General features: G+C 40.4%; 1 protein-coding gene across 1 annotated transcript in view; it reads left to right on the top strand.

The window, feature by feature from the left end:
* cntn2 (contactin 2) overlaps positions 1-24113 on the top strand; it is a 78698-nt gene that overhangs the window by 22096 nt on the left and 32489 nt on the right. Inside the window, exons 2-10 of the mRNA XM_042498568.1 lie at positions 9151-9288; positions 17134-17275; positions 17907-18082; positions 18294-18389; positions 19440-19652; positions 20172-20274; positions 20472-20653; positions 21367-21503; positions 23693-23822. Coding sequence (XP_042354502.1) covers positions 9228-9288; positions 17134-17275; positions 17907-18082; positions 18294-18389; positions 19440-19652; positions 20172-20274; positions 20472-20653; positions 21367-21503; positions 23693-23822 — 1240 coding nt within the window. The 5' untranslated portion in view covers positions 9151-9227. The remainder of the gene's footprint in view (positions 1-9150; positions 9289-17133; positions 17276-17906; positions 18083-18293; positions 18390-19439; positions 19653-20171; positions 20275-20471; positions 20654-21366; positions 21504-23692; positions 23823-24113) is intronic.

Below are 24113 nucleotides of genomic sequence, written 5' to 3'. Positions count from 1 at the left end.
AGCAAATGATAGCGGCATCATGTACTCCAGTGTGTGTGATATTAGACAGCATGGAAGCAAAGGGATGAGTAATGGTCGTGGCATTCAACACAACGGCATTGACCTATAGTGTGACATATAACATACACATGGACAGCCCTTTCTAAATAATAACAATGGCATAACATGACAGTAGGTGCTCACCATTAACCCTTTAATTGCACAAATTGAAATTGCAAATATAAATCATGCCTAATGGGAAACACATATTTGTCCAAACTTGCTGGATAAGAAGTTTCATCTCCAACAAATAATTTTCTAAATCTACTAATTTAATCTAATTTCTTGCAATTTGTGGAACATTTCTTACCAAGCTGTTCATTGCCTCTATTCCTGTGTTTTTAAAAGATATCGCACCAATTTACTTAGAGTTCAAAGTTTTTAAATACTTTTGAACGGCGTCTGAAGTCAGCACAAGAAAAGTGATGTCGCTGCAGCTTTCAAACAGTTAAAGCTGGAATACTGAACTTTTGTCTCCCCCCTCTGGTAGTGAGAGTAATTACATGCTTATGACCTATGCCTGCGGGTGACCTTAACACATCTCCCTGACCTCCCTGAGTGCTCACTTCAAGTCTTTTTGTCTTTATAGTCCCCCTGCATCCAGTTTCATCTGTTTATGTCCCCTAAAATGTCTGACCCTGACCATGTTAACATGTATCTGTGCAGAGTTTGGCATTATATGTTTCCACATTCAGTGACTGAAGAGGGCGATACAAGTGTGCACTTTCCTCTGATAATCAACTAGACCTCATGAAATGGATTTTGTGCATCACTAATACAAATGACATTTGCTGTCTAATATAACTGCCCTGACTGGTTTTAATGTAAAATGCCATATGTCTGCTGGCTCACTCGACCAACTTCAAAAATTGTTGTTCCTATGAGTCACATAGACACAGGGACATAGGGAAACTGGGTCCAGGTTAATAATAAAAATAAAACAAAGTTATGCTTTAATGTTAACCTTCAACTCTGTTCACACATCTGTCCACCGCCCAGTCTTTACATGTCTTCAACTTCTGTTTAAATGATATTGTGCTTCCTTAATGTGTGTGTTTGTGTGTGTGTGGTCCTTGGGGGAGCGTGTGCTTCATCAGCAGATGTCTACACAGCCCTGAGAGCCCCGAGGCATTGGGCGGTCATACTCCTTTGTGGAGCATGAAGGTGAGCGAGAGAGAGAGAGGTGCACTTTGGTGAAGGACAGATAAAGAGTGTGTGTCCCACAGTTTAATTGTTAATGTCAGGAGTCATTTTGACCTTTTCTGCTGCTGTCTTCAAGTGCCCTTCAACAGCCTCAACTTCAGAGGAAAATAGAGAGATGAGGACAGACTGCAGCTACTTCAGATAAAAAAGCGTATACCTCTCAAGGCTTTGAAGCAATACACCATGTCTATGGGTTACACTACACAAATATAATTGCTATACGTTGCAGTATTTTAGGAGAACATACTCATTCTGTGTAGTTAAACTGATTTTTTTTTGTTTTTATAAGTTTGGTTTTATATTTTCATTAGTTTAGGATGTTTTGGTTTCATGATACAGTTATATAGAGAGAAAAGTGAAAGCTAGTGCTCTGGCAAACTGACACATGGCCGTTCAGTGCATTTACAAATGAACGATCCAGAAGCAAGTTCATCACAGGTTATTTTAGTGTCTTTTATTCATTAGTTATGTTCAGTCCACCCAATCTTTAGACAGAACTCTCATTTCCTACATGAAAGTCACCCATCCACGATCCTGATCTAAACACCATTACCTCCCACCTCACTATATGATGATCATTTATATAAATTATGTTTGGTGCTCAAACGCAGTTTAAGTGGATGGACTGTGCTCACCAGATGTTGAGTTTGTGGTGCTGTCATTCATATTATCTACCCAGAGAATTCACCAGTGTTTATATTGTTGCTGTATACATTCCCCCAGATGCAAAATCAAAAAATTCACCGCAGCAACAACAGCAGCAACATCACCAAACAGCTAGATGGAATCTTCATAGAAGGTGGTGATTTACTCAAACAGACCTCACATTTGTTTTACCTAAATTCCACCAGCATGTCCATATCAACACCAGAGGAAGAAATATCCTGGCCCATGTGTATACAAATATTTCTTACAGCTACAAAGCCACCCCATGCCCTCACTTTGGCCTATCAGATCATATTTCTCTGCTCCTTCTGCCAACATATTGTCAGTTGATAAAAAGAGTCAAACCAACAGTTAAAACTTCAAATGTGCTGATGACGTGGTGATTACAAAAGCAAGCCTGGATGAATGGAGAGGTGAAGGCTCTTCTCAGAGCTGAAAGGACTGCCTTTCAGTCAGGGGACAAGGAGGCATACATCATCGCCAGAGCACGACTGAGCGCTGGCATCAAGGAGGCTAAGAGGAGACACCAGCAGAGACTGGTGAGAGACCTCAACAGCAACAGCACTAAAGATATGCGGCAGGCGATTCAAAATGTCGCAGGCTACAGAAGCAGAAGCGACCCCGTCATATGTGAGGCCATGCTGCGGGATGAGCTGAACACATTTTACGCCCGCTGACCTCCTTAATAAGGACTCAGCTGTTAAGTCTACTCTGCCTCCAGAGGACCGGCCACTCTCAGTGACCACAGCAGATGTGAGAAAACTCCTGCTGAGAGTGAATATAAACAAGTCCACCGGCCCAGATAACATTCCTGGACGTGTACTAAATGCTTGTGCTGATCAGCTAGTTAATGTTATATCTGACATTTTTAACATCTCACTCTCATAAGAGACTGTTCCCTCCTGCCTCAAGATAGCCATCCTCGTTCCTGTACCTAAAAAGTCTTAATGACGACCGCCCTGTGGCTCTTACCCCCATCCTGATGAAGTGCTTTGAGAAACTGGTTCTCCATCACATCAAAGACAACATCCCTGCCAGCCTAGACCCTCACCAGTATGCTTTCAGAACCAACAGATTCACAGAGGATGCCATATCTACTGCTCTTCACTCAGTCTTCACTCACCTGGAGAACAGCTACATCAGGATGCTGTTTGATGACTTCAGCTTAGCATTTAACACAATCTCTCCCATGGAACTGATTGGAAAACTTCACACTCTTGGCTTCCATACAACGCTCTGCAACTGGATACTGGACTTCCTCACATGCAGACCCCAGAGAGTTCGGATTGGCAGTCACATCTCCTCTAAATTAGTGCTCAACACTGGAGTCCCCCAGGCCTGTGTGCTCAGCCCCCTCCTGTTCACTACACTCATGACTGCACTCCCAGACATCAGGAGAACTCTATCATGAAGTATGCAGACAACACCACCATCACTTGTTGTATTACAAACAATGATGAGAGTTAATACTGGGAGGAAATCAACAATCTTGCAGAGTGGTACACAGAACAACCTACTGCTCAATGTCAGTAAAACCAAGGAGCTAATTGTTGATTTTAAAAAGAAGGAGGCAAAGACACACACCCCTATCTATATCAGTGGAGCTGAGGTGGAGCAGGTGAACAGCTATAGGTTCCTTGGATCTACTATCAGTGAGAAGCTATCTTGGTCATCGCACATCACCACCCAGGTTAAAAAAGCACAGAAAATACTCTACGTTCTACGGAAACTTATGAAGGCTAAATTCCAGAGCAAGATCCTGGTTAATTTCTAGGAGGAGGAGCAATAGAAAGCACACTGACTGGAAATGTCACAAACTGGCATGGTTCATGCACGGCCGAGGACAGGAAGGCTCTACAGCGGGTGATTAAAACTGCCTAGAACATCACTGGTTTCCATCTACAGAGCATCAGTGACCTCGGTGAAGTGAGGTGAGGCTCAAAAGATACTGAAAGACAGCAGCCACCCCAGCCCAGTCTGTTCACCCTGCTGCCATCTGGAAAAAGATACACAAGTATCTGCTGGAGAACCACCAGACTACAGAGCAGCTTCTTTCCCCAGGCTTTGAAACTCCTCAACTTGACGCCAAAAGATGTAGCAGCAGGATTTAGGATAAACTTCAATTTTATTTTTTCTTGAACCACGTTTAGGAAAAATGACAATAAGGTTACCTTGTACCTTGTATCTAGTGCTACATTGGCGCTGAATACAGAATATGGTACTGCAGAATCATTTAATATGAATGTAACTATAGGAACACTGTACTGAATGAGGTTTTTTAAGCTGGTCCTATATTTCATTCTTATTACATTGGAAAACATTTTGGGTAGGCTTGGGCTTCTCGGTCATGAAGACTCACAAGGCTTAATTGCCTCGCTAACTCATCAAACACACAACAGAAACAAAATAAAACTCACCCAAACCGTCTTGCTAGTAATCTAGTCAGTAAGTCCACTGTTCCAACAAACGCCAGTGCCGATTTGGTTAGTCATCACAAAACATGGTTTGCCTCTGAGGGCTTTACAGCATATGAAATCCTTCTGCCCTTAGACCCTCATATTATCTAAGGAAAAACTCCTGAAAAAGAACCACTGTAACGGGGGAAGGAAAAAAAAAAGGAAGAAACCTCAGGAAGAGCGGCAGAGGATGATGAGGGATCCCTCTTCCAGGATGGACAGACGTGCAATAGATGTCGTAAATAACAACTGAAATACAATCATGACAAAATGGAAACAGAAAGAGAGAGGGGAAGAGAGGGGAAGACGGGGGAGAGAGGGGGAGAGATGCACAGCAATAATGGAAACAGACGCATGTCATATTACAATAACGATAGGTGTAAAATTACTAAATGCACTCTATGATAATATTGTGGGTGTTGATAAGAGTCCCATGTGTATAAAATAAATCCGTAATTTACCAAGTTAGATGTAAAAAAACATGCCGATATTCCTCACGGGCTCTCTCTGCCTGCTGGCTGCCGGCTGTTCACAGTCCTGTAACCTCTCCCTCCACCTTGAGTTGTCGAGATGTCTTCAGCTCAACTGCCTGTTTCGCCATAGGGGAAGCCATGTTGGCTAAACAACATGCAAAGAAGCAGAAATTGCCTAGAAAAAAAGTGATTACCTGAAGTCTAGCCTGGAAGGAGTTTTTACTTAAAGTTCATTGAATGACTCGAAATTGCATAGACAGAGTGACTTTTTCAAAAATACTCATGTACATGTGAACTTGGTTTCAGTCAGTGACTTCTAAACTGGCCTAATGACAGAAAAATACAACTGTATCTTTTTCCACACTCAGGTTTGCCTTACGTGACACTTTCATTAGCAAGCAGTGAGGCAGGATCTAAATGAAGGCCTGGGGGCAGCTTTCTCCAAAAGCGAGAGCTGCTCATTGTCTTTTAGTTATGCCAGACTGTGTTTTAGCCTCCTATTACACACAGACAGAGAAAACAGCCGATGTGAGCACCGGGAGGACAGCAGATCAGACTGAGTCTGAGCCAGGCTTAAACTGACCCCACAGGGATGTTCAGAGCCTAAAGAAATGATGGCTTCAAGAGGAAAATGGGTCTGTTTTTGATTCATCTTCAAGGTTATGGTGCAGAAAAACTGACCTTGAGGTGAACTGTTTCCCTTTAACAAAGAAAGAATTTTGCTATTACCTCATAAACAGTACACTTTCAGTTTGTCCCACCATGAAGTGTTTTCTTACTTTAATTCTGTGTACTCTTCCCTATGTCTTGACATAAAGATCAGCCAAAATAAGTTAGTTATAGCTGTAACTGTAAAGATTTTTCAGCTGAGAACCTGATCACAAGTTAACACAAGTTGTTAATAAAAATCTGATGCAATTTTAGCAAAGAAAGACAACAAAACTTACACAGTTCCATTGAGAACCCCTTTCGGATAGAAATGGGGAGTTTGAGTTGCCTTTTTTCAAGTTATGATGTTCAAGTTATTGCTTTTCCCTATACTGTGTGAACCAAATTATAACTTGTAGAAAACCTGAAATTTTAGACAACATCCCTGACCAAACCATAAAATACTTGTCTTATTGTCTAATCATGTCTTATTTATGTTTCTTTCTAACTGTCAAAATTCCTGCTATATCTAGTATCAGCTACATATGTAAAAATATGTCGACGACAACAGCAAGCTTATTTTTCTATTAATTGCATGTGTTGCCCTTTGTATCATTCTGTGTCCCCTCTATAAAGTTCAGAGGTTTTTGCGGGTCCATGGATGCAGCACAGGCAGAGCTCTCTGTGTGTTCTGTTTTTCCTCAGCAGCAGCTTGTCACTCTGGGACATTTAATAATTCATCTGTCAATCCTTTCAGAGCTGATCAGATCAGATCAATGGATCAGATGACCAGCTGCTGTCCAGAAGCCCTTAGAAACACATTTCTATGTCAGAAACATGTGAAAATGGATTGATATGATGGAATACCTGGTTTTATGTAGTTAACGTTGATCATTTGTATGTAATGAGCACATTTTTACTTTAGATGTCATTTGCTGCGAAAAAAAGTGGATACGGATCAGTTGAGGGGTCATGCACTGCAAAAAGTAGATTTTGAGGTTCTAGTGAAAGCTGTGCTATTTGCCCAAAAGTCCCAAGAAACACATTTCTATGCCAGAAACGTGAAAATGGATTCATGGTCTTTATGTAGTTATTTTTGTTAACTTGTCTATGATGGGGAGATTATCACTTTAGATGTCATTTGATGCAAAACTTGGATTTGGATCAGTGAAGGTGTCATTTGCTGCAAAAAGTAGATTTTTAGTGCCTTCTGAGTTAAAGCTGTGCTATTTGCCCAGAAGTCCCTAGAAACTAATTTCTATGCCATAACTTCACTGATATCATGGAAACTATGGTTTTATGTAGTTAACTTTGCAAATTGCATATTTCACCAGCATTTGGCTGGTGATTGGTGCTAATTTCCAATCCTAAGCATGATTGATGGTTGCATGTATGTATATATATCTGAAAACTGTCTCAGGAATTTTTTCCAGTGGTGTACGGTCTAGTTCAGTAGGCACATAGTGTGAGCCAAAGGGATGTAATGTTTTGTTCATGTAAATATTTCTCCCCAACATCACTGGCAGCTCATGTTACTACATGTATGTAACATCCTCCAACAGATTGAGCATGCAGACCTGCAGTAGGGGTGTGTCACACTTTTACTTAGCAAAATATAAAATGTGCTCTCAGCCTGTGATGAGTACTGAGCTAAATCTACTTTGCTCTACTCTGGGGTCATTTAGAGTTACGTGATACACTGCTTTCTCCTGTCTATTTCACTGCCTGTCTCTGTAATCCATCCATCACACCCACTTTCCCTCTTCCTGCACTCTTTCTCTTCTCAGATTTTCCCGCTCCTATTTTTGATTCCCGTTTCTCTTTCATCCGCTTTCTGTTTTATTCTGCTTTGCCGTACCCATCCCTTCACTCAGAGCCGTTTGTGTGTGAGTTCAGACTGACGGTGATGTGTGTCTTGTGATGCATGGAGAATTGCAGTCCTTTTGTATATTGAGTGAATCAAAGCCTGTAAAAACAGAGTTGTCTCTTGGGGAGGACAATCAGGTTTGGCTGGGCAGAAAAGGCACACAGAACATGTTGAGGTGTGAGCCCCTCAAAGGTCTTTTGGAAGGAAAAAAAATCAACCACAGATTTACTTAGTTTTTCAGAATTATGTGCCCTTGAAAATTCCCTGTGTCCTCAATTCCTTATCTGAATTGCTCACTGGAAAATCGCCACACTCAATATTCACAACACCCAGTAAGTCATAGAAGCACCGCAGTGTTGCACAGAGCCATGATACAACATGGCACACATGTAAACATGTTTGAACAGGCTGTTAAATCCATTTTTCCTGTTAAAAAACATTTACAAGTGAAACTGGTTTATTTTCTTTGAATAAGCAGAGTGGATTGTTTGGTATTGGACTGTTAACAAAAAAGAGGCGAAGTACACTGGAGGCTTTGTCAAAATCCATTAAGAGCTGCAGTGCATATAAGGTCAAGGACAAAATATAAGGTTTTAGTCTCCAAATGCATTTAGCTTATTACTGAGACACATTAGCATGTGTATTCTTTAAAAAAAATTATAAAAAGAGGATGCAACTGGACCATGTACTGTATATCGATAGTTTAGAGCAAGCAGCAACCTCTAAGGCTGAAAATGAAGCCAATGAAACAGTGCCAAAATCTGCAGTTCCTCTAAAGGCCACTTGAGGCTGCCTCCAAAACTGTGTCAATCTTCATACACCCATACAAAATGTTAAATAATAAAAACAAAATAGAAATATGAAGTTCGATCCAAAAGCGACCTGGCAGCAGTAACAACATGTCATCAAATACAGACATACAGACAGGTTTAGGCAACAGCATTACTTGGTTAGGCATGGAAAAATTGTCATGTTTTGGTTTAAAAATAAATATGTCACGAGTAACATATCTACATTACATGCCTTCATACAGCTTGGGGCTGGACCCAAATATTCAATACAGCTTCAAATACAGCTGACTGAAGCTCTGATTATTTGCTGTTGATCAATGCTGAAGCTTTGAAGGCCAGACAATGGTGTTCAGGACAGCCCATTGTACGGCTACATTACTGATGTAAGTTATGAAACATTACGTCAAAACAACAACATTGACTTTTGGTCAGCTAATGTGTGTCGCCACTCAGGTTAAGATTTATGATATATGTGTAATACTTATTTTAATGTTGATGTTATGTTTAGTTACGTTGAAACGGGAGCTTTACTAACCTCTGAAAATTCCTCGTAAAGACGTGGCGTCAGACATATTCAGGATTAGTGAGGGGAGGGGCTGTGAGTGTGTAGTCATGTTGTGAGTGTGTAGTCATGTGTCAGTGAGAAGACACTGATGGTATTGTCACTGTTGAAAATAAGTATTACATCCAATATTAATTTTCAGTATCAATCAGCATCTGAGTATTGATGGATTTTTTTACAATCTGAACTTGGAGTGTACAGATACCAGTACCAGAACTGAAACTGGGAATAGTCAATATGTTGATATGCTGATAAAATGTTAATTTTCACATTTACTTCTAAAGAAGACCAAGGGATTTTAGTGATGGATGGGAAGTCAACTTTAAATACATTTCCACTTACACTGAATTCATTTAACAATCTGTGCTTAATGAATTCAGTTCCTCCATAGAGCTCTAGGAGTGATCATGTAAGTAATCTTATTTTTTTTTTATTTCCTGCACAGGCCCAGGCTGAGTGCCTCTTCTTCCTGTGAGATAACCTGAACAGGTTTTGATCCTGTTATAATCCATCTGGATCCCGATGATGGAGCACTTGCTTTGTCTGCTGGTCCTCAGTTCAGCAGCCCTGAAGGAGGCTGCTGGTAAGTTCCACTCAAACACTCACAAACATCAATCAACTTTATTTATAAAGCACCTTAAAGAGCAACAATCGCTGAAACAAATTGCTGTACATCAGGGCAAATAAAATCTAAACACATAACACATAAAACAAGCACGCATGCAAACACGTCCATGTGGGTTTTCAGACTGATTAAAAACTTGTGATGGCGTTATTGCTTACATATGCACTAAGGTAAGTTTTAGCCCATGAAGGAGTTCAGGTTGAGGGCAGTTTAGGATTGGAGCCTGGCTTTAAGATTTAGTTTGAGAGTGAAAGTAAGACCGTTTGCAGCTGTCCATCTCTGTGCTAAACTGTGTTATAATAACACATTGTGTGTTATCTAATGAACATCTTTGGGGAAATTTATTTAAAGTTGGCATACACGTTCATTTGGACTCAAGGATAAGCTGATTAGATTTTGGTGGTCAAAGGTCAGGGTCACCATGACCTTGTCTGTTTTAATCTTGTGAACGTGATATCTCAAGAACAATTTGAGGTTTGTTTTTTGTTTTTTTGTTTTTTTTTCAAATTTGGCACAATTGTTCAAGTTGACCCAAGGATAAACTGATTAGATTTTGGCGGTCAAAGGTCAGGGTCACCGTGACCTCGGATTCGTTTCATTGTTGTGTAATTCTAGTTTCAAATTGCAAAGCAAAATAACCTGGTTCTTTGAAACCAAGGTCATTGTAGAAGTATGATACCTCAACACACAGAAGCAAGGCTAACACCTACGCTAATGGAACACAGTGGGATAATGCAGCCCAGCTGCTAGATGAAAATGTTTGCATTTTGCAAACTAAGACAATGTCACATTTCTACGCTTCATACCTATCATATCACTGTTTCTAAAGTGACATAGCATATGAGCGGACTTCGTCATCCAAAGGTGAAGGGGACAGTATATGGAGTATCAGCAGGCCTGACACCTGCCAAGCTGTAAAGCACTGTCCAAAACCAGCAGACAAAAAAACCACTGCTCGTCCTACCCGTTATCACTCTGAACTCGTAAAATAGCACCGCATTGGCAGTGCTTTTGGCATGAGCTTGCAACGCCAAAAGTCACCTTTTGGGTCCGCATGAAACACTGCTGGACACCTCAAACAAGAATGCTGCCAGACAGAACCGGTCACAGTGTTCTGACTAAGGCTGGGGCGACGCGTCGATGTAATACGTTGATTCACATAACGTGCGGCGTCGCACCGTTTCACACAGCGCACCTCATGAGAGAGTTGTTTTTGTTTTGGCACTCATGTTATCAAGTTAGAGCGTGCACACTGCCCGCCTGAGCAGCGCTCGTCAGGTGCGTCTGAGCTGCGTGTCAGCTGCAGCACATCTAGAGAAACGGTGGCTCGCCGTTTTTTTATGTGTGACGCTCGCGTTTGTCAGCAGGAATAAACTTCTGACAAACTGAATGATTATATTGACTCTATACCACTTTATACTGCAGTTTAAAGTCTCTCTCTCTCACAGAGAGGAGGAAATACAAACACCTCAACTTCCTTGCTTCCCTTTCAAAACAAAAGCTATCTGACTGTATCTCTGTGGGCAGAACGCCATCAGTTGCTGATACAATTTTATGCATTTTATCTTGAAACATGTACAGGATGGGGCTGTCAGCTGTGCAGGAGCTTGTATAACTTCATAAATGAGTGGAATATGTGCTTTTATAAAAAACAGCACATCAGCAGACAGCGGTATGCCTTAAGGCCCAGTTAAGGCTGGACTATTCTGATGCAGAGAGAATGAACTAGTTATAATTATTTATGTTAGAGAAAAGTTAGTGTTATTCAAATTACATTAATTTTAATGTAAGATGTTTTGTTGGGACTGCTAAATATGAGGTTTATTACTGTAACAAAGAGTAACTATTTTGTAAAGTGACTTGAATTTTTTAAATTGTTTTATCTATTTTGGTGTTTGATTGCTAAATGTAGATTGCACTATATTCCTTTTACTTGAGTGGAACAAGCTCTTGCATTAATTTTATTTTGGAGAGACTTTATATCAGACTGTAAAACACAGATTACCAGTTAGGGCTGAGCTGTTTTTGGTGGAGACTAATGCCCTGCAGTGTATAACAAGTTTTAAAATGTGATTTTTCGGTAAATTAGTTGTTATATTAATCGAGTAATAAAAAAATAATAGTTAGATCAATTAAAAAACATTGATAGATTAATCGATTAATCAAAAAAATAATCGATAGATTAATCAGTAAAAAAAAATAAAATTATTAGGTGCAGCCCTAGTTCTGACACGCTGGTGGATGGCCTGTCATGTCTGCGTAATACATGCAAAGCATCACTTGAGAAAGCTGCTTCACGAAATCTGTTATGTGTGTATGAGATGCAGCAGGACGGTGTCAGGTTGACATAATGCCAGTAAAGACGTAATATAAGGAGAGTTAAGGTGCCAATTGGGCAGGCGGGAAGGGCGATGGATGGAGCGATGTTTACGTCCCGTCTGAATATGATGTTTTATCTCTACATCTTACCATGTGCTTCCCTTCCCTAATCCTAAACATCTGCGCCAACATGTGAGTTTGTTGACGTCCTGTTGTTGGTTTCCATGTGCTGTTGTGCAGCACAATGGAACCATTTGTTGACGTCACAGTGGGGACATCCCAGAACGTAAACAGCAGACGCAGGATACCTAAAGCATATTGTGTAGATGTGGAAGTCCACTGCAAAGTGGTAGCATGTGACAACATGTGATGAAAACGTGTTGGTACATGTAATACAATCATGTCAATGCTCTGAAGTGACATCGTTAATGAGCTGACTTTGTGGAGGGGATGGTGGGTGTCGTGGAGTGGTGTAGCGTTGTGTGGCGTGGCGTGATGTGGCATGGCGTGGCGTGGCGTGGCAGAAGGCCAAACACCTGACAAATTGCAGATTACTGTCCAAGACCAACAAACACGAAAAAACTTGTCACTGTCACTTTTTACGCAGCTGTCCAATCACTGTGACATCTTACATGTACAATTGCTCAACATCATCAGCAAAGGTGAAATATGTTAAAATATTATAATAGTATTGTAGGCAGTTATATTACTATTCTTATTGTTTATTGGGTTTATTGCTATTATATACTATATTCTCTTCGCCCTCTGGATGTGTATCCAGGGCATTGCTGTAAAAGAGCTTAATGCTCAGTCAATTTCCCCTGAATAAACAATGGTTGAATTATTTTTTTGTGTTTTACACTGCCTACTTCTGAGGTGGTCTGATATCATGGTTATTTGTACCTCACTAGTCTTCCCCATTTTTCTCACATTAGTGAAGACAGCAACAATAGCCAAGAATAAACAATGTGCCAGACAGAGTGCATTTTAAAAAATCTCCCACACCGAAGTACGAGGCTCAGCCTGACGCACTAATACATCATGACTGAGGGGTTCACCATCTGTAGTGAAAAACTAAATCGAGAAAATGACCCCGCGCCAAGGGTCAGTTGAGTGAAGCTGAACTACGCAGTGGAAATGTGGCAAAATATTAACAAAATATTGTCTGTCTACAGTTGAGTGGCACAGATGGTGTTTGCACACTCAGCTGTCAACCTGCCCGTTCAGAGACACGGAAGCTAAAAGAGAATTTCTGATTCATTCCCAAAGATCCTTTTTTTATTCTTTCTTTGAATAAATTAAGAATCTGAACAAAATCAAAAAACATAACACTTTTAACAACTTTGACCACAAAACAGAATTAGAATTGGTAATAGCTTAGAGACCAAGTTAAAAATACTCTCCCTCATTTTGCCTCAGCACCAAACAGTGCCCTCAAACATCCTCTGAGCTCACTGTTATTTTCAATGTCAGCACAGTTCACAGAACTATTGGAAAGTATTATTGGTTTGCAAATGTCTTTAAAGAATAGTTAAAACAGTTAACTCAAGTGTGTTTGTGTGTGAGAGAGAGAGATTGAAATATGCGGGTGCGGCTCATTTTGGGGTCTGATTAAAATTTCATGATTGTTGTTTTAGACAGCGGGAGGAGGGGATTCATTCTCTCCACTGAGCTTTAGCCTTGAATGAATGCAGCCATGTGATGAATGATGCAGGTAAATGGTGTTCTGATGCTGGAATGAAGGAGCTTTGAGGTGAAATGTGCAGTCGCACGTGCTCAGTTCCTCTGAACACACTGGACACTGCAGAAAAAATATCATTCATTATCATCAGTGGTGATGTGAAAGTCTGTGCAAACCGTTACATATTTCCACAACATGAATTGATAGTTTGATGCAGCTAAATAAACGTTAAAATCAGTTTTTCATAATGCAGCTGTCACTGAGTTCATGTGTCTAAAAAAAAGGTAGCTCGCAAGGATGTGAGTCACAGTTGTATCCATAGACTGTATATAATGATGGAAAACACACTCCCACTTACCCCCGCTATGCTGAAGTGAGGTCAAAATATCCGGGATATGAGCATTGCCATCTTGTGAGGCTGATGTCATTGAGAGCCCTGCATCTGCACAGTAGCAATATCTGCCGTGAGGGAGTTCACACCAAAACACCTGTCCAACCGATCACAAGCAGCTCCATTGAATGTGAGCGCATGGATTGGCTGTCATGGCTGTCAATCATGGCAAAAAAACCCCTTTTTGTGTAATTTAATGTCTCATTAAAACCGAACTTATCATAAAATCAGGGTGATGAGAACTACCCTCACTGACAGAAACTGTCTTTGGGAAACATTTATTTGGTGTGTACTTTGAGTTTTTAGTGCAGCCTATGACCCATTCACCAACATGGAGGGGCTGGCTTTATGACCTATACAGCATGTTAAAAATATGTATCTTAGCAGTCAGACACCCCCTGGTGTCTGACTGCTAAGATACATATTTTAACATGGGTGTGTGTGCACTTAAGGAGATTTACAGTGCCTGAGGAAAACTATGCTCTGTACACACATTTGTTTTTATTTTTTTTCCTTTTTAAAAAGCTAGGCGAAATATTTTAGGGATATGGGTTTTTTTCAGATTTGGGCCTCCTTTTAAAATCAATACACATTATACTTACAGTACACAGGTTTCCATTACAGATTTGTGTGAATACGTTATTTTTCATGATGTTGATAAAACACAATTGCAAGATGACTGTGTTTCCACTGAGTGATGTTCTGCGACTTCTCCTTTGGTAATAACAAGAAGCATGGTGATGGATGTTCAAAACATTATTATAGCAATGTTATTTCTATCGCAGCCACCGCACTAGCCATCATTAATTCCAATCCAAGGCCACGTAGGTGTGTTATGGAGCGATAATGAAAGGCGAGTCCCTTATACGTGGGAGCAGCCATGTATGAGGGATTTCAGGGAGCTGATAGTCCATGATTTTTCACAGAGGAATTGTGGATTCGGTAATTCCGGATGTTCCGCTCAACTTTGAAGAGTTATGTGATGCACTAACACCTCTTGTAGCTCCTGCTATGTGAGGGAGCCAGTTCATACTGACAAGCACATAGCCATAGCATCATGTGACCCAGAAAAGCCAAAAAAGTGTTTCCATTGCAGTTTGGCACGATATGGCTTTTTCATATAACCTGAAATAACACCTCATGTCAATATAAACAATAGATAGTTTTTTCAAAATTTGAGGATTAATGGAAACCCACCGTCTGTACAGGTTGAGTCTCTACAAGTGTGTCGTTTAACTCCTGTCCTCTCTAAGCACATCCTCAAGTTGTGCTCCTGTTTGTCAAGTATTGAAAAGACCAAACCAAAAAGCCTCTTCTGTCTGAAAGAAGACATGTTATAGGAGTGAAATAGCCCAAAATCTCCAAATTGACAGATGTTGTCGCCGGATATGATGGAGCTAATTGAACTTTTTATATGCTGCAATGTATATAATTACTTAATCGCCACCGGCATTAGACACACACAGAGCTATTTTATTAAACTTTCATATAACAGTAGCTGGATGGATAGATGGATGGATGGATGGATAGTTCACTGTAGTTAAGAGGAGATTTCAAAATAGGGAAATATATATTGTGTATTGCTATACAGCTAATAAATATTGTGATATTATTTTACAGCTGTATCACCAAGCCCTGCTGTGAAGTAACTAGTAACTATATCCGTAGTGAAGTAGAAGTATTAAGCAGTATAAAATGGAAATCGCCAAGTATCTCTCAGTTGTACCATAGTTTAGCGCTGGAGTCACTGCACTTTCCGGCAGTGTTGGTGTTATTGATGCTGTGAAATCTTTATACAATCACATCAGATATTTAAATTTAACAAGTTGTTGGAAGCTAATTTTCTTTTGCCAAAACGTGTTTAAAACCTTCTGTTACATGTGGATGTTAGACAGATAAATTGAGGGAATTGTTAGAGGACTTTTAGAGTGTAATGAGAAAAAACCCTAGTGATTAGGAACCTAGCTGGACTGACACAGCCCACAATGCTCTGGGTCACAATAGTGTAGACAGCTCAGAACAGTGTGTGAGGAGGACAGATTTACTCTCACCCCTCCCTCCTGTCCTCCACCCTCTCAAAGAAATACAACTCAGGTGTAAAATCCCCTGTTACCTGGCCTTGGACAGTGCCAGAGGTATTTTGGAGATGCCACTGAAATGTATCATTCTGTCCCCTGCAATGTGACTCAGCTGTTATACTTTTCACCTTCAGTTTGAAATGAAATTCCGTAAATCCTGCTTGTAACCCGAAACACACGAGACCAACGACATAAATCTGCAGTGACGTCTCAAAGCAGTAGGTATTTCAAGAATATATCCATCCCTACAATAATTTAAATATTTCTCATTATTTTAGACAATGCAATCACTCTGCTTCTCCAGCTTAATATAAACATGGAAGCTTACATTCTGTGTTATGCATTATACATGTGTTGCAGTGTTCATGCTGAGCTCCAGCACTGTGTAATGATGAAGCTCCTCACGGTGTCAGTGGGCAGTTGTACTCCTGCAGACAATGTGTATAATGCATCTGGCTTCAATTAGAGACTGCAGACTGAATACACCCAGGAAAATGGCTTCCAGTAGACCTGCACCTAAATCCAGTTATCAAGCCAGACTATACAATATGTATATATGCACAGGCTTTGTAGCTACACTGGTCCAAAGAATTAATGGCCACACTTCGTACTGATGTTTTCTGAAAATGTATTCCCTCTCCTTCTTTGTTTCCTCACGCCTTGATTCCATCGGCAACATATTGATGACATTTTGTCTGCGACGCTGTTTTGCTCCATCCGCCATGCGGCTTGATATACCACCGGGAGCGTCCGTGAGCATTTCAGAAGCAGAGCATCCTGCCAGTTGATACTGTAGACTTTATGGGATTGTGCCTATTTTGTCATTTTTCCTTGATTTTTGTAATTCTACCATGGCTGAGAAAGCTACATATATAAATGCTTTCCTTTTCTGTCTGTTTAAACTATTTTTATTGATGTTTTTACCCACTTTTGGTGCTGTAGCCTTCAGTCCAGCCAGGAACCAAGTAGATCAAAGAATTTTGCCTGTGTTTCTGTCAAAAAACATATTAATCCTAATAATTATACAGATCAGTATAAAAATAAATCCAGTTATTGGTGTAATAGATTAAAGATTTTTGGCTGTGTTTTAGTTTAAAACATGTTCATATTCAGCAAGCCTGCTCACTCATAATCAGGAGTGGATAGCAGACTGTGCGAGAAATAAATTACAGACCTAAGCATGCAAAAGTATTATCTTTCTGACTGAATTTTCCTTTTAGAGCTTTATGTAAGTTATTACAGTATGAATACACTGTGGAATTTCTCCAGGACACAACTGTAGGTGTCACAATTGGAAACTTTCTGGCACTAATTTTAAAAAATACCGTTACCAGGTGGAGACGTGTGTGTGTCGGGTCACGACAGCGGGCCAGTGTTTGAAGAACAGCCGAGCAGTTTGATCTACCCAGAGGGCCTGAGTGAAGGCAAGGTGACCCTCAGCTGTCAGGCCAGAGCCAGTCCAGCTGCATCCTACAGGTGGGTAGCACACACACACACGCACGCGCGCACGCATACACACTGTATCACTGTAAAATGAAACTAATTGTTTTAACTTAAAAAGCTACTTTCCAGGCAGATTTTTAAGTTGACTGAATTTAAGTAGACAAGTTGAGGTAACTTTGTAATGATTAGACTTGACTTCGCAGCGCCGACACTAGCCTTTTCAATTAAAACTTATTTATTTATTTTTTACAGTGTGTGACTAACTGACAAAGCCACAGTGACATCACCCATTGGTCTGTGGGCTTCTGTTTGGAAGCCTTGTGTTTGTTATTTTGGCCATCACCCTCTTAGATTTTTGGAGAAAGAAATTACTATATTTGGACATGGTGCTGCGTTTTGTTGCAAGTCAGAAGTCAATAATTCCATGTTGGTTTTTCCAACTTCCGATCTAAATGCATTCCAGTGCATCTGCTCGGGAAAACATGGTTGCCGGCAGATCACTTACGTTTCTTTGGCTAGCCTTGAACATCAGACGCATGTACTAAAGAGCGATTATGCATGGAAACGAACTCTTGGGACTAGGCTTATATTTGAATTGTAATGGTGTGTTTATTATCTCCTGTTGCTGTGTTCTTCACACTTTGTCCTGCTCTTTGTCTTGCAGGTGGCTTGTGAATGGCACAGAGGTCCCGCTGGGTTTGGACCCGCGCTACAGCCTGGTGGCCGGCAGCCTGGTGATAAGCAGCCCTGAGTCTGTTCGAGACACAGGCTCCTATCAGTGTCTGGCGATCAACCGCTGTGGCACCATCATCAGTCGAGCAGCTAACCTCAAATTTGGCTGTGAGTGACAGCAGCAGACCGTTTGACCTTTGTGTGTTTTGTCTGAGCAGGTCACTGCGGCGACTCAGATTTACTTTGCACTAACTCTCCACAAATGCACTTTGGGTACTATCAGCTGTGTAGTACTGCTGCTTCTGTTAAGGTCTGTTTGTGACAGTGATCTTTATTTTCCGTTACTTTCTTTTTTTTATACCTTTGTGTGTTTCTCCAGACCTCCATGACTTCCCTCCAGACAGCAGGAGTCCTCAGACAGCATATGAAGGTGTAGGAACCTTCCTGGCCTGCCAGCCCCCTGCACATTACCCAGGTAAGAATATTTAGTTAGTATTTAGTATTTAAACCCTTTGAATTCTGGGGCAACATCCCTTTCCTTGTGCTGCATTCAGACACCTTTTTTCAAGTATTTAAAATTTTGAACGTGGAGCAAATTGCAATTGCAATTTCTTTCAGAAACATGGGAAAAAAGGTAATGCACAACTTGGTAAGAAATGTTCCATAAATTACAAAAAAATAGTTTTTATCAAATATCAACATATATATATCAAAAGCTCATATATTTTAAAAACCTGGTGAAAAATGTCTCAGGAAATTAAAAAAAAACTAGGGGGAAACTATATTTATGGTTTTACAGAATTATTATCATTTTCAGCACTTTTTCCAGGTCATTTCATTGTTTTGTTTTTGCTCTCTAATTGTTTCTTTTTTTTAAAAAAATAAATAATTCTAACATCAGTTCTTTGTCTTTGTTCATTGCCTTCTTGTCCTGTTTAGAAAATTATTTTTTTAAAAAGATAGGGAAAAACAGCCCAGGGAAAAAAGAATAATGTGCATGTACTTGTTCAAAGTACTGTCTTATTAAATTATTTGTTTGCTTGCTTGTTTGTTTGTTGTTTTTGTTTAACCAGTGTCAGCTTATTTTATTGTACGTTTTATGAATCTCTTGCTAATTTTAGGGGCATTTCTTCTTTCATTCCTCATCGCCTACTCATGTTTTTGAAAAACAGGCCCAATTGCTCAAAGAGTTTCAAAGGGTTAAACGACCTAGAGGATGAGGGAAACAGTCAAATACCATTTAAAACAGTGTGATGTCTGCTGAAACGATTCTTTTCCTGAAAGAAAACCTTCAGCAGCCTGCAGATGACAGGTGGGATGAGGGTCAAGAGGCGGTTCAAAGGTCACAGTGATTGAAATGAGCAGAATTATACACCTCTTGTGGGACAACATAAAACTAAATGTCTCACTGAAATGCAAATGACTGTCTCCATATCTGAGCACAGGGTGACAATAAGTACAGTCCCAGTACGTTCCAAACATTTTTACTAATGAATGTGATTTGCACCATCTGTTTCCCCTCCAGCTCTGTCCTACCGCTGGTTAATCAATGAATTTCCCAACTTCATCAAGAAGGACGACGGCCGCTGGTTCGTGTCGCAGGTCACAGGGAACTTGTACGTGGCCAAAGCGGAGCCAAACGACACAGCAAACTACTTCTGCTTCACCACCATCAACATGGACATCAGCACCAAGAGCACCTTCAGCAAAGCCAACCAGCTGACTGTGCTGCCTGATGGTAGGACCCTGCAGCTGTTAGCATGTAGTTTCACCACAGAGCTCTGCACCGTGTTAACTCACTAATGACTAATCTGAACGCAGCCGTATCGGAAGAGATTAGATTGGTGTTAATATTATAATCTGTCTGAAGGGGGTAATTGAACTTTGTAGCAACCCACTGGTTATTAATAAAGCCTGAATATGAGTTCAAATCTTTTAAATGCTGACTCCAATATTACACATCGGGTTGGATTTTCAAAACTTGCTAATTTTGGGGTATGTTTTTCTTTTATTTATTGTCTCCTTCTTATGTTCTTGTAAGAAATCAAGCCCATTTGCTCATGTTTTGAACATCCATCGCCATGCTTCTTGGAACGTTATCTCTAGAGGAGAAGTCACAGTACTTAAAGAAACTGCAATCATCTGGCAAATATGTTTTATTGGTTTTATCAGTGTGTTTTATTGGAAAATATCTTAAGTTTTGTGCAGATCTGTTATGGAAACCCGCCTGATCAGTTTTCTGGATATTTTATTGCAGCCAATCACAGGAAGTCAGCTCCGAGCATCAAAGTGCGCTTCCCAGCAGAGACCTACGCCCTCGCAGGACACACCGCTCAGTTGGAGTGCTTCGCCTACGGAAAGTAAGTTTCCAACTCTGTAATCACACATCACCTGTAAGCTGTTCTGGCTTCAGAGGCTGTGCCCTGTCCAGCTTTACACTTGTTTAAATGTTTTTACTTCTTACCTGCATTCCTTCTTCTTCCTCTCACCTTCTTCATTTTGCTTCATCCCCACTTGCATCAACTCACGCTTCTCCCTCTGTTTTCCTCTCATGAAGTCCAGTCCCAAAGCTGCGCTGGAGGAGGGTGGACGGTTTGATGCCATCCAAAGCGGGCTCCAGTGCTGAGGGTCCCACCCTCATCCTGCCAGAACTCTCCTTTGATGACGAGGGCGTTTACGAGTGTGAAGCCTACAACTCAGAGGGCAGCGACACGTACCAGGGACGCATCAACGTGCAGGGTACACAAAGGATACTATGTCAACATCTGTTTGGATTGCAGCAAAGCACATTCTGTATGGCTTTAAATTGCTGATGTTTGGTATTCCCTCTCAGATACCTTGTTAACATGTCGACCTTCTAAACATTTCTGTCAGAGCCAGAGCAAATTGTTAAAAACTGTTAATAACTCAATATTTAAAATTATTTTACAGAATTCTTATCATTTTGAGCAGTTTTAAGAAGGTCATTTTTTATTTATAATTCATCACTTTTCCGTATTTTAATTTGTTTGTTTATCTTGGATAATTTTCCTGTACATTGTCCTAATTTCTTGCAAATTGCAAGAAGTTAGAAAAAGAAAAATACCTGAAAATTAGTCATGCCATACCTACCATAAGAGGTAGAGAGAGAAAAAGAGAGAGACAAAAATATGAGATCATAATTAAAAATGAGAAAAATATCCTGAAAACTAAATTATTATTGTGAATATAACTATTATTACATATTACATCTATCTATCTATCTATCTATCTATCTATCTATCTATCTATCTATCTATCTATCTGTCTGTCTATCTATACATCTATCTATCTATCTATCTATCTATCTATCTATCTGTCTGTCTATTCATCTATTTCTTTATTTTCAAGTTTTTTTTTCTTTTTCAGCTAAGTAATCTGTAATTCATCCTCTGCTGTTCTCTGTTTGATTTCTTTCTCCTCTAAACCTTCAGCTCAGCCGGAGTGGCTGCAGGTGATGAGTGACTCAGAGGTGGAGATCAGTTCGGAGCTTCAGTGGAGCTGTATTGCTGCTGGTAAACCACGGACCTCCGTACGCTGGCTACGCAACGCTCAGCCACTTAGCACACAGGTAACACACACGACCTTACGTCCTTCTCAAAGGGTTAGGTATTTGGTATTATTGAAAACTGATATTTTTGCCCCGTTTAAAATTAAAAATAATTCTCCATCCACAATACAACACATAAACAACTCAAGACTCTCTTTGTAAAGTGTTAACAGACCTTTTTCAAAACACCCGCTGCAGATCTCATTGAAACGAGGTGTGTATGAACCCAGATGCAGTACGCCAACACTTTGTGTTAGTTGGTAATAACTTTTATTACAACCAACAATATTAAAGTTCTGCTCACGAATAAACAGTTCGTTCTTCGGGTGAATTACCCAATCAATGTCTCTGGGAATCCTTCGAGGTGAAGACACGAAACTGGAACCAACCGTGGCTGGAGAGCAGGAAACCCCGTAGCTCGAGGAGCCGACAACACGTGTGGAAACGTTGTCGGGGATAACGCTGGATCGTGGTCGGGGACAGGCAGAGGATCCGTAGCCGAGGAAACAGTCCGAGAATTCAACGGTACCGTCGAGGAGCAGGCTGAAGGATCGTCGTGGTCGAGCGGGGCGGTCTTTGCCAGTGAAGCCGTCAGATTCGCAGAACACCGAAGCGAAGCACGTGGTCAGGGACAGAAGGCAGGTAGGTACACCGGGTGGCAGGCACGGAGGGTTGGTCGGGAACAGGCTGAGTCGGCAACAGGTAGTCTGGCAAAGGAACGCTGGAAAGTCATGCATGGCAGAGGAACAATCTTGGAGTGTCTTAAATACTGGACTGATTGGTGATGAGCTGCAGCTGTGGGAGAGAGCAGGCTGCAGCAGTGGGCGTGGCTGGCAGGTAGAGCAGGTCAGAGTGAGGTGAATGGAAAAATACTGGCAGTGAAGGGGAGGAGGAGAATGCAGGAACCATGACACTCATCACAGCTGATTTCCCTTTGATACAGGGACGGAGGAGCTCACTCAAAAATACCAGAGATGCTCTCAATGTGAAATTTTTTATTTTGACAATTTCAACAATCTCCTACTCTCAAAATTGTCCCACCATGTGGTGGATCTGATCCAAAACTGTCCTTTCTGGTGGACTTTAAACAATGCTGGGTTGGACTAGATAACACAGCAGAGTGCAGCAGACATCTCTATTCGTCTGTTAAGTGATGTTGCAGTACTAACTTTAAGTGCAAAGTAGTCATGAGACCACGCGAGACCATTGTTGATAACATAAACACATTGTATGCATGATCTTAGCAGCCAGTAAACATTATCTCCAGCAGGTAGCCAACAATTCAATTTTATACATCTCAAGAACTTCTAATAAAATGAACTGCACTGGCAACCAAACTGAGCCTCTAATTGTGACAGGCCTTTATTTGTCAAAATGTGTCGCCACACCAGACTAGTAAAAGAGACTGGGCTTCTAATTGGGACTAGACTTTTATTTGAAGTTTTACAGTACATGTAGACTAGAATTTTTCTGGGTTCACCTCGTCATGTCACTCTGAATAGTTGCCTGTGTTCTTAAGCCAATGTAAATCACCCAATACAGAGGTCGTCATTATTAGTCTCATGTGAATCTACCTTAGATTGACCTTACTTACCTCACTAATAAGAAATTATTTCATAAATGACAAAATTCATTACAAAATAAAAAAATGGGTGATAAACTTATTCAAAAAAGTCAGTGAATAGATTCAAATAAGCAACAAGAACTTGCATCTCACATGTTTGAAAAGGAGCAGAAGTACAAACGTATTATTACATATTTCATTACATATTTCCCACCCTTGCTCAGCTAATCAGTTCATTAATTTGTGAACTTCATCTCTAACATATATACATTAAACATAATATGTGTTCATACATATGCACCTGCATATGTATATTGTATATTGAAGTACACAATATACAGTGTATAAACAGTAATTAAAGTTGTATGTACAATGCGGATGTCTTACTATGTCATGGACAGACATGACTTTCATCAAAGTCTTGAAGTCCTGATTCTTATACTGTAAATTAATGTTTGTTTGTCCTTTACTGGATGAAGTAGATTTTATTGTGAGTTTATAATTCCCAAAGAAAACAACACGTATATGCACAATATTGTATGCTCAGTTTACCAGCTCACATTCTTCTCACTTTGTTTCACTCTCTTCCTTTTCTCTCTCTTTTTCTTCCTCCCTCATGACCTTTCCCTCTGGCCCCCCCCCTCAGGACCGGGTGGAGGTGAATGGGGCTCGTCTTAAGATCAGTAACCTGGCCCTGGAGGATTCTGGGATGTACCAGTGTGTGGCTGAGAACAAACACGGCACCATCTACTCAACTGCTGAGCTCAGAGTCCAAGGTACAAGTCCACTGACGAGTAACATTTCTCAGTGAAAGCATCATATCATAGCTAATATAACTATTAAACAGTCAGACCTAGATCAGTAAAGAAAACAAATATTTAATATAATAATATAATATATAATATTTATATATGTATTTATAGAAATTTAAGTTTAATAAAGTTCCATACTGTACCTGTCTCTGGCACTGAGTTAATAGCACTCTGACTGTATTAAACTATGACTCCATTTCCAGTAATCTGACTTCCTCCATCCTCTCCTCTGCATCTCCTCCCTCCACCTGCTTG

This window comes from Plectropomus leopardus, chromosome 2, assembly GCF_008729295.1.
Source record: "Plectropomus leopardus isolate mb chromosome 2, YSFRI_Pleo_2.0, whole genome shotgun sequence".
Taxonomy (NCBI): domain Eukaryota; kingdom Metazoa; phylum Chordata; class Actinopteri; order Perciformes; family Serranidae; genus Plectropomus; species Plectropomus leopardus.
This window is presented reverse-complemented; position numbering and strand designations above follow the sequence as displayed.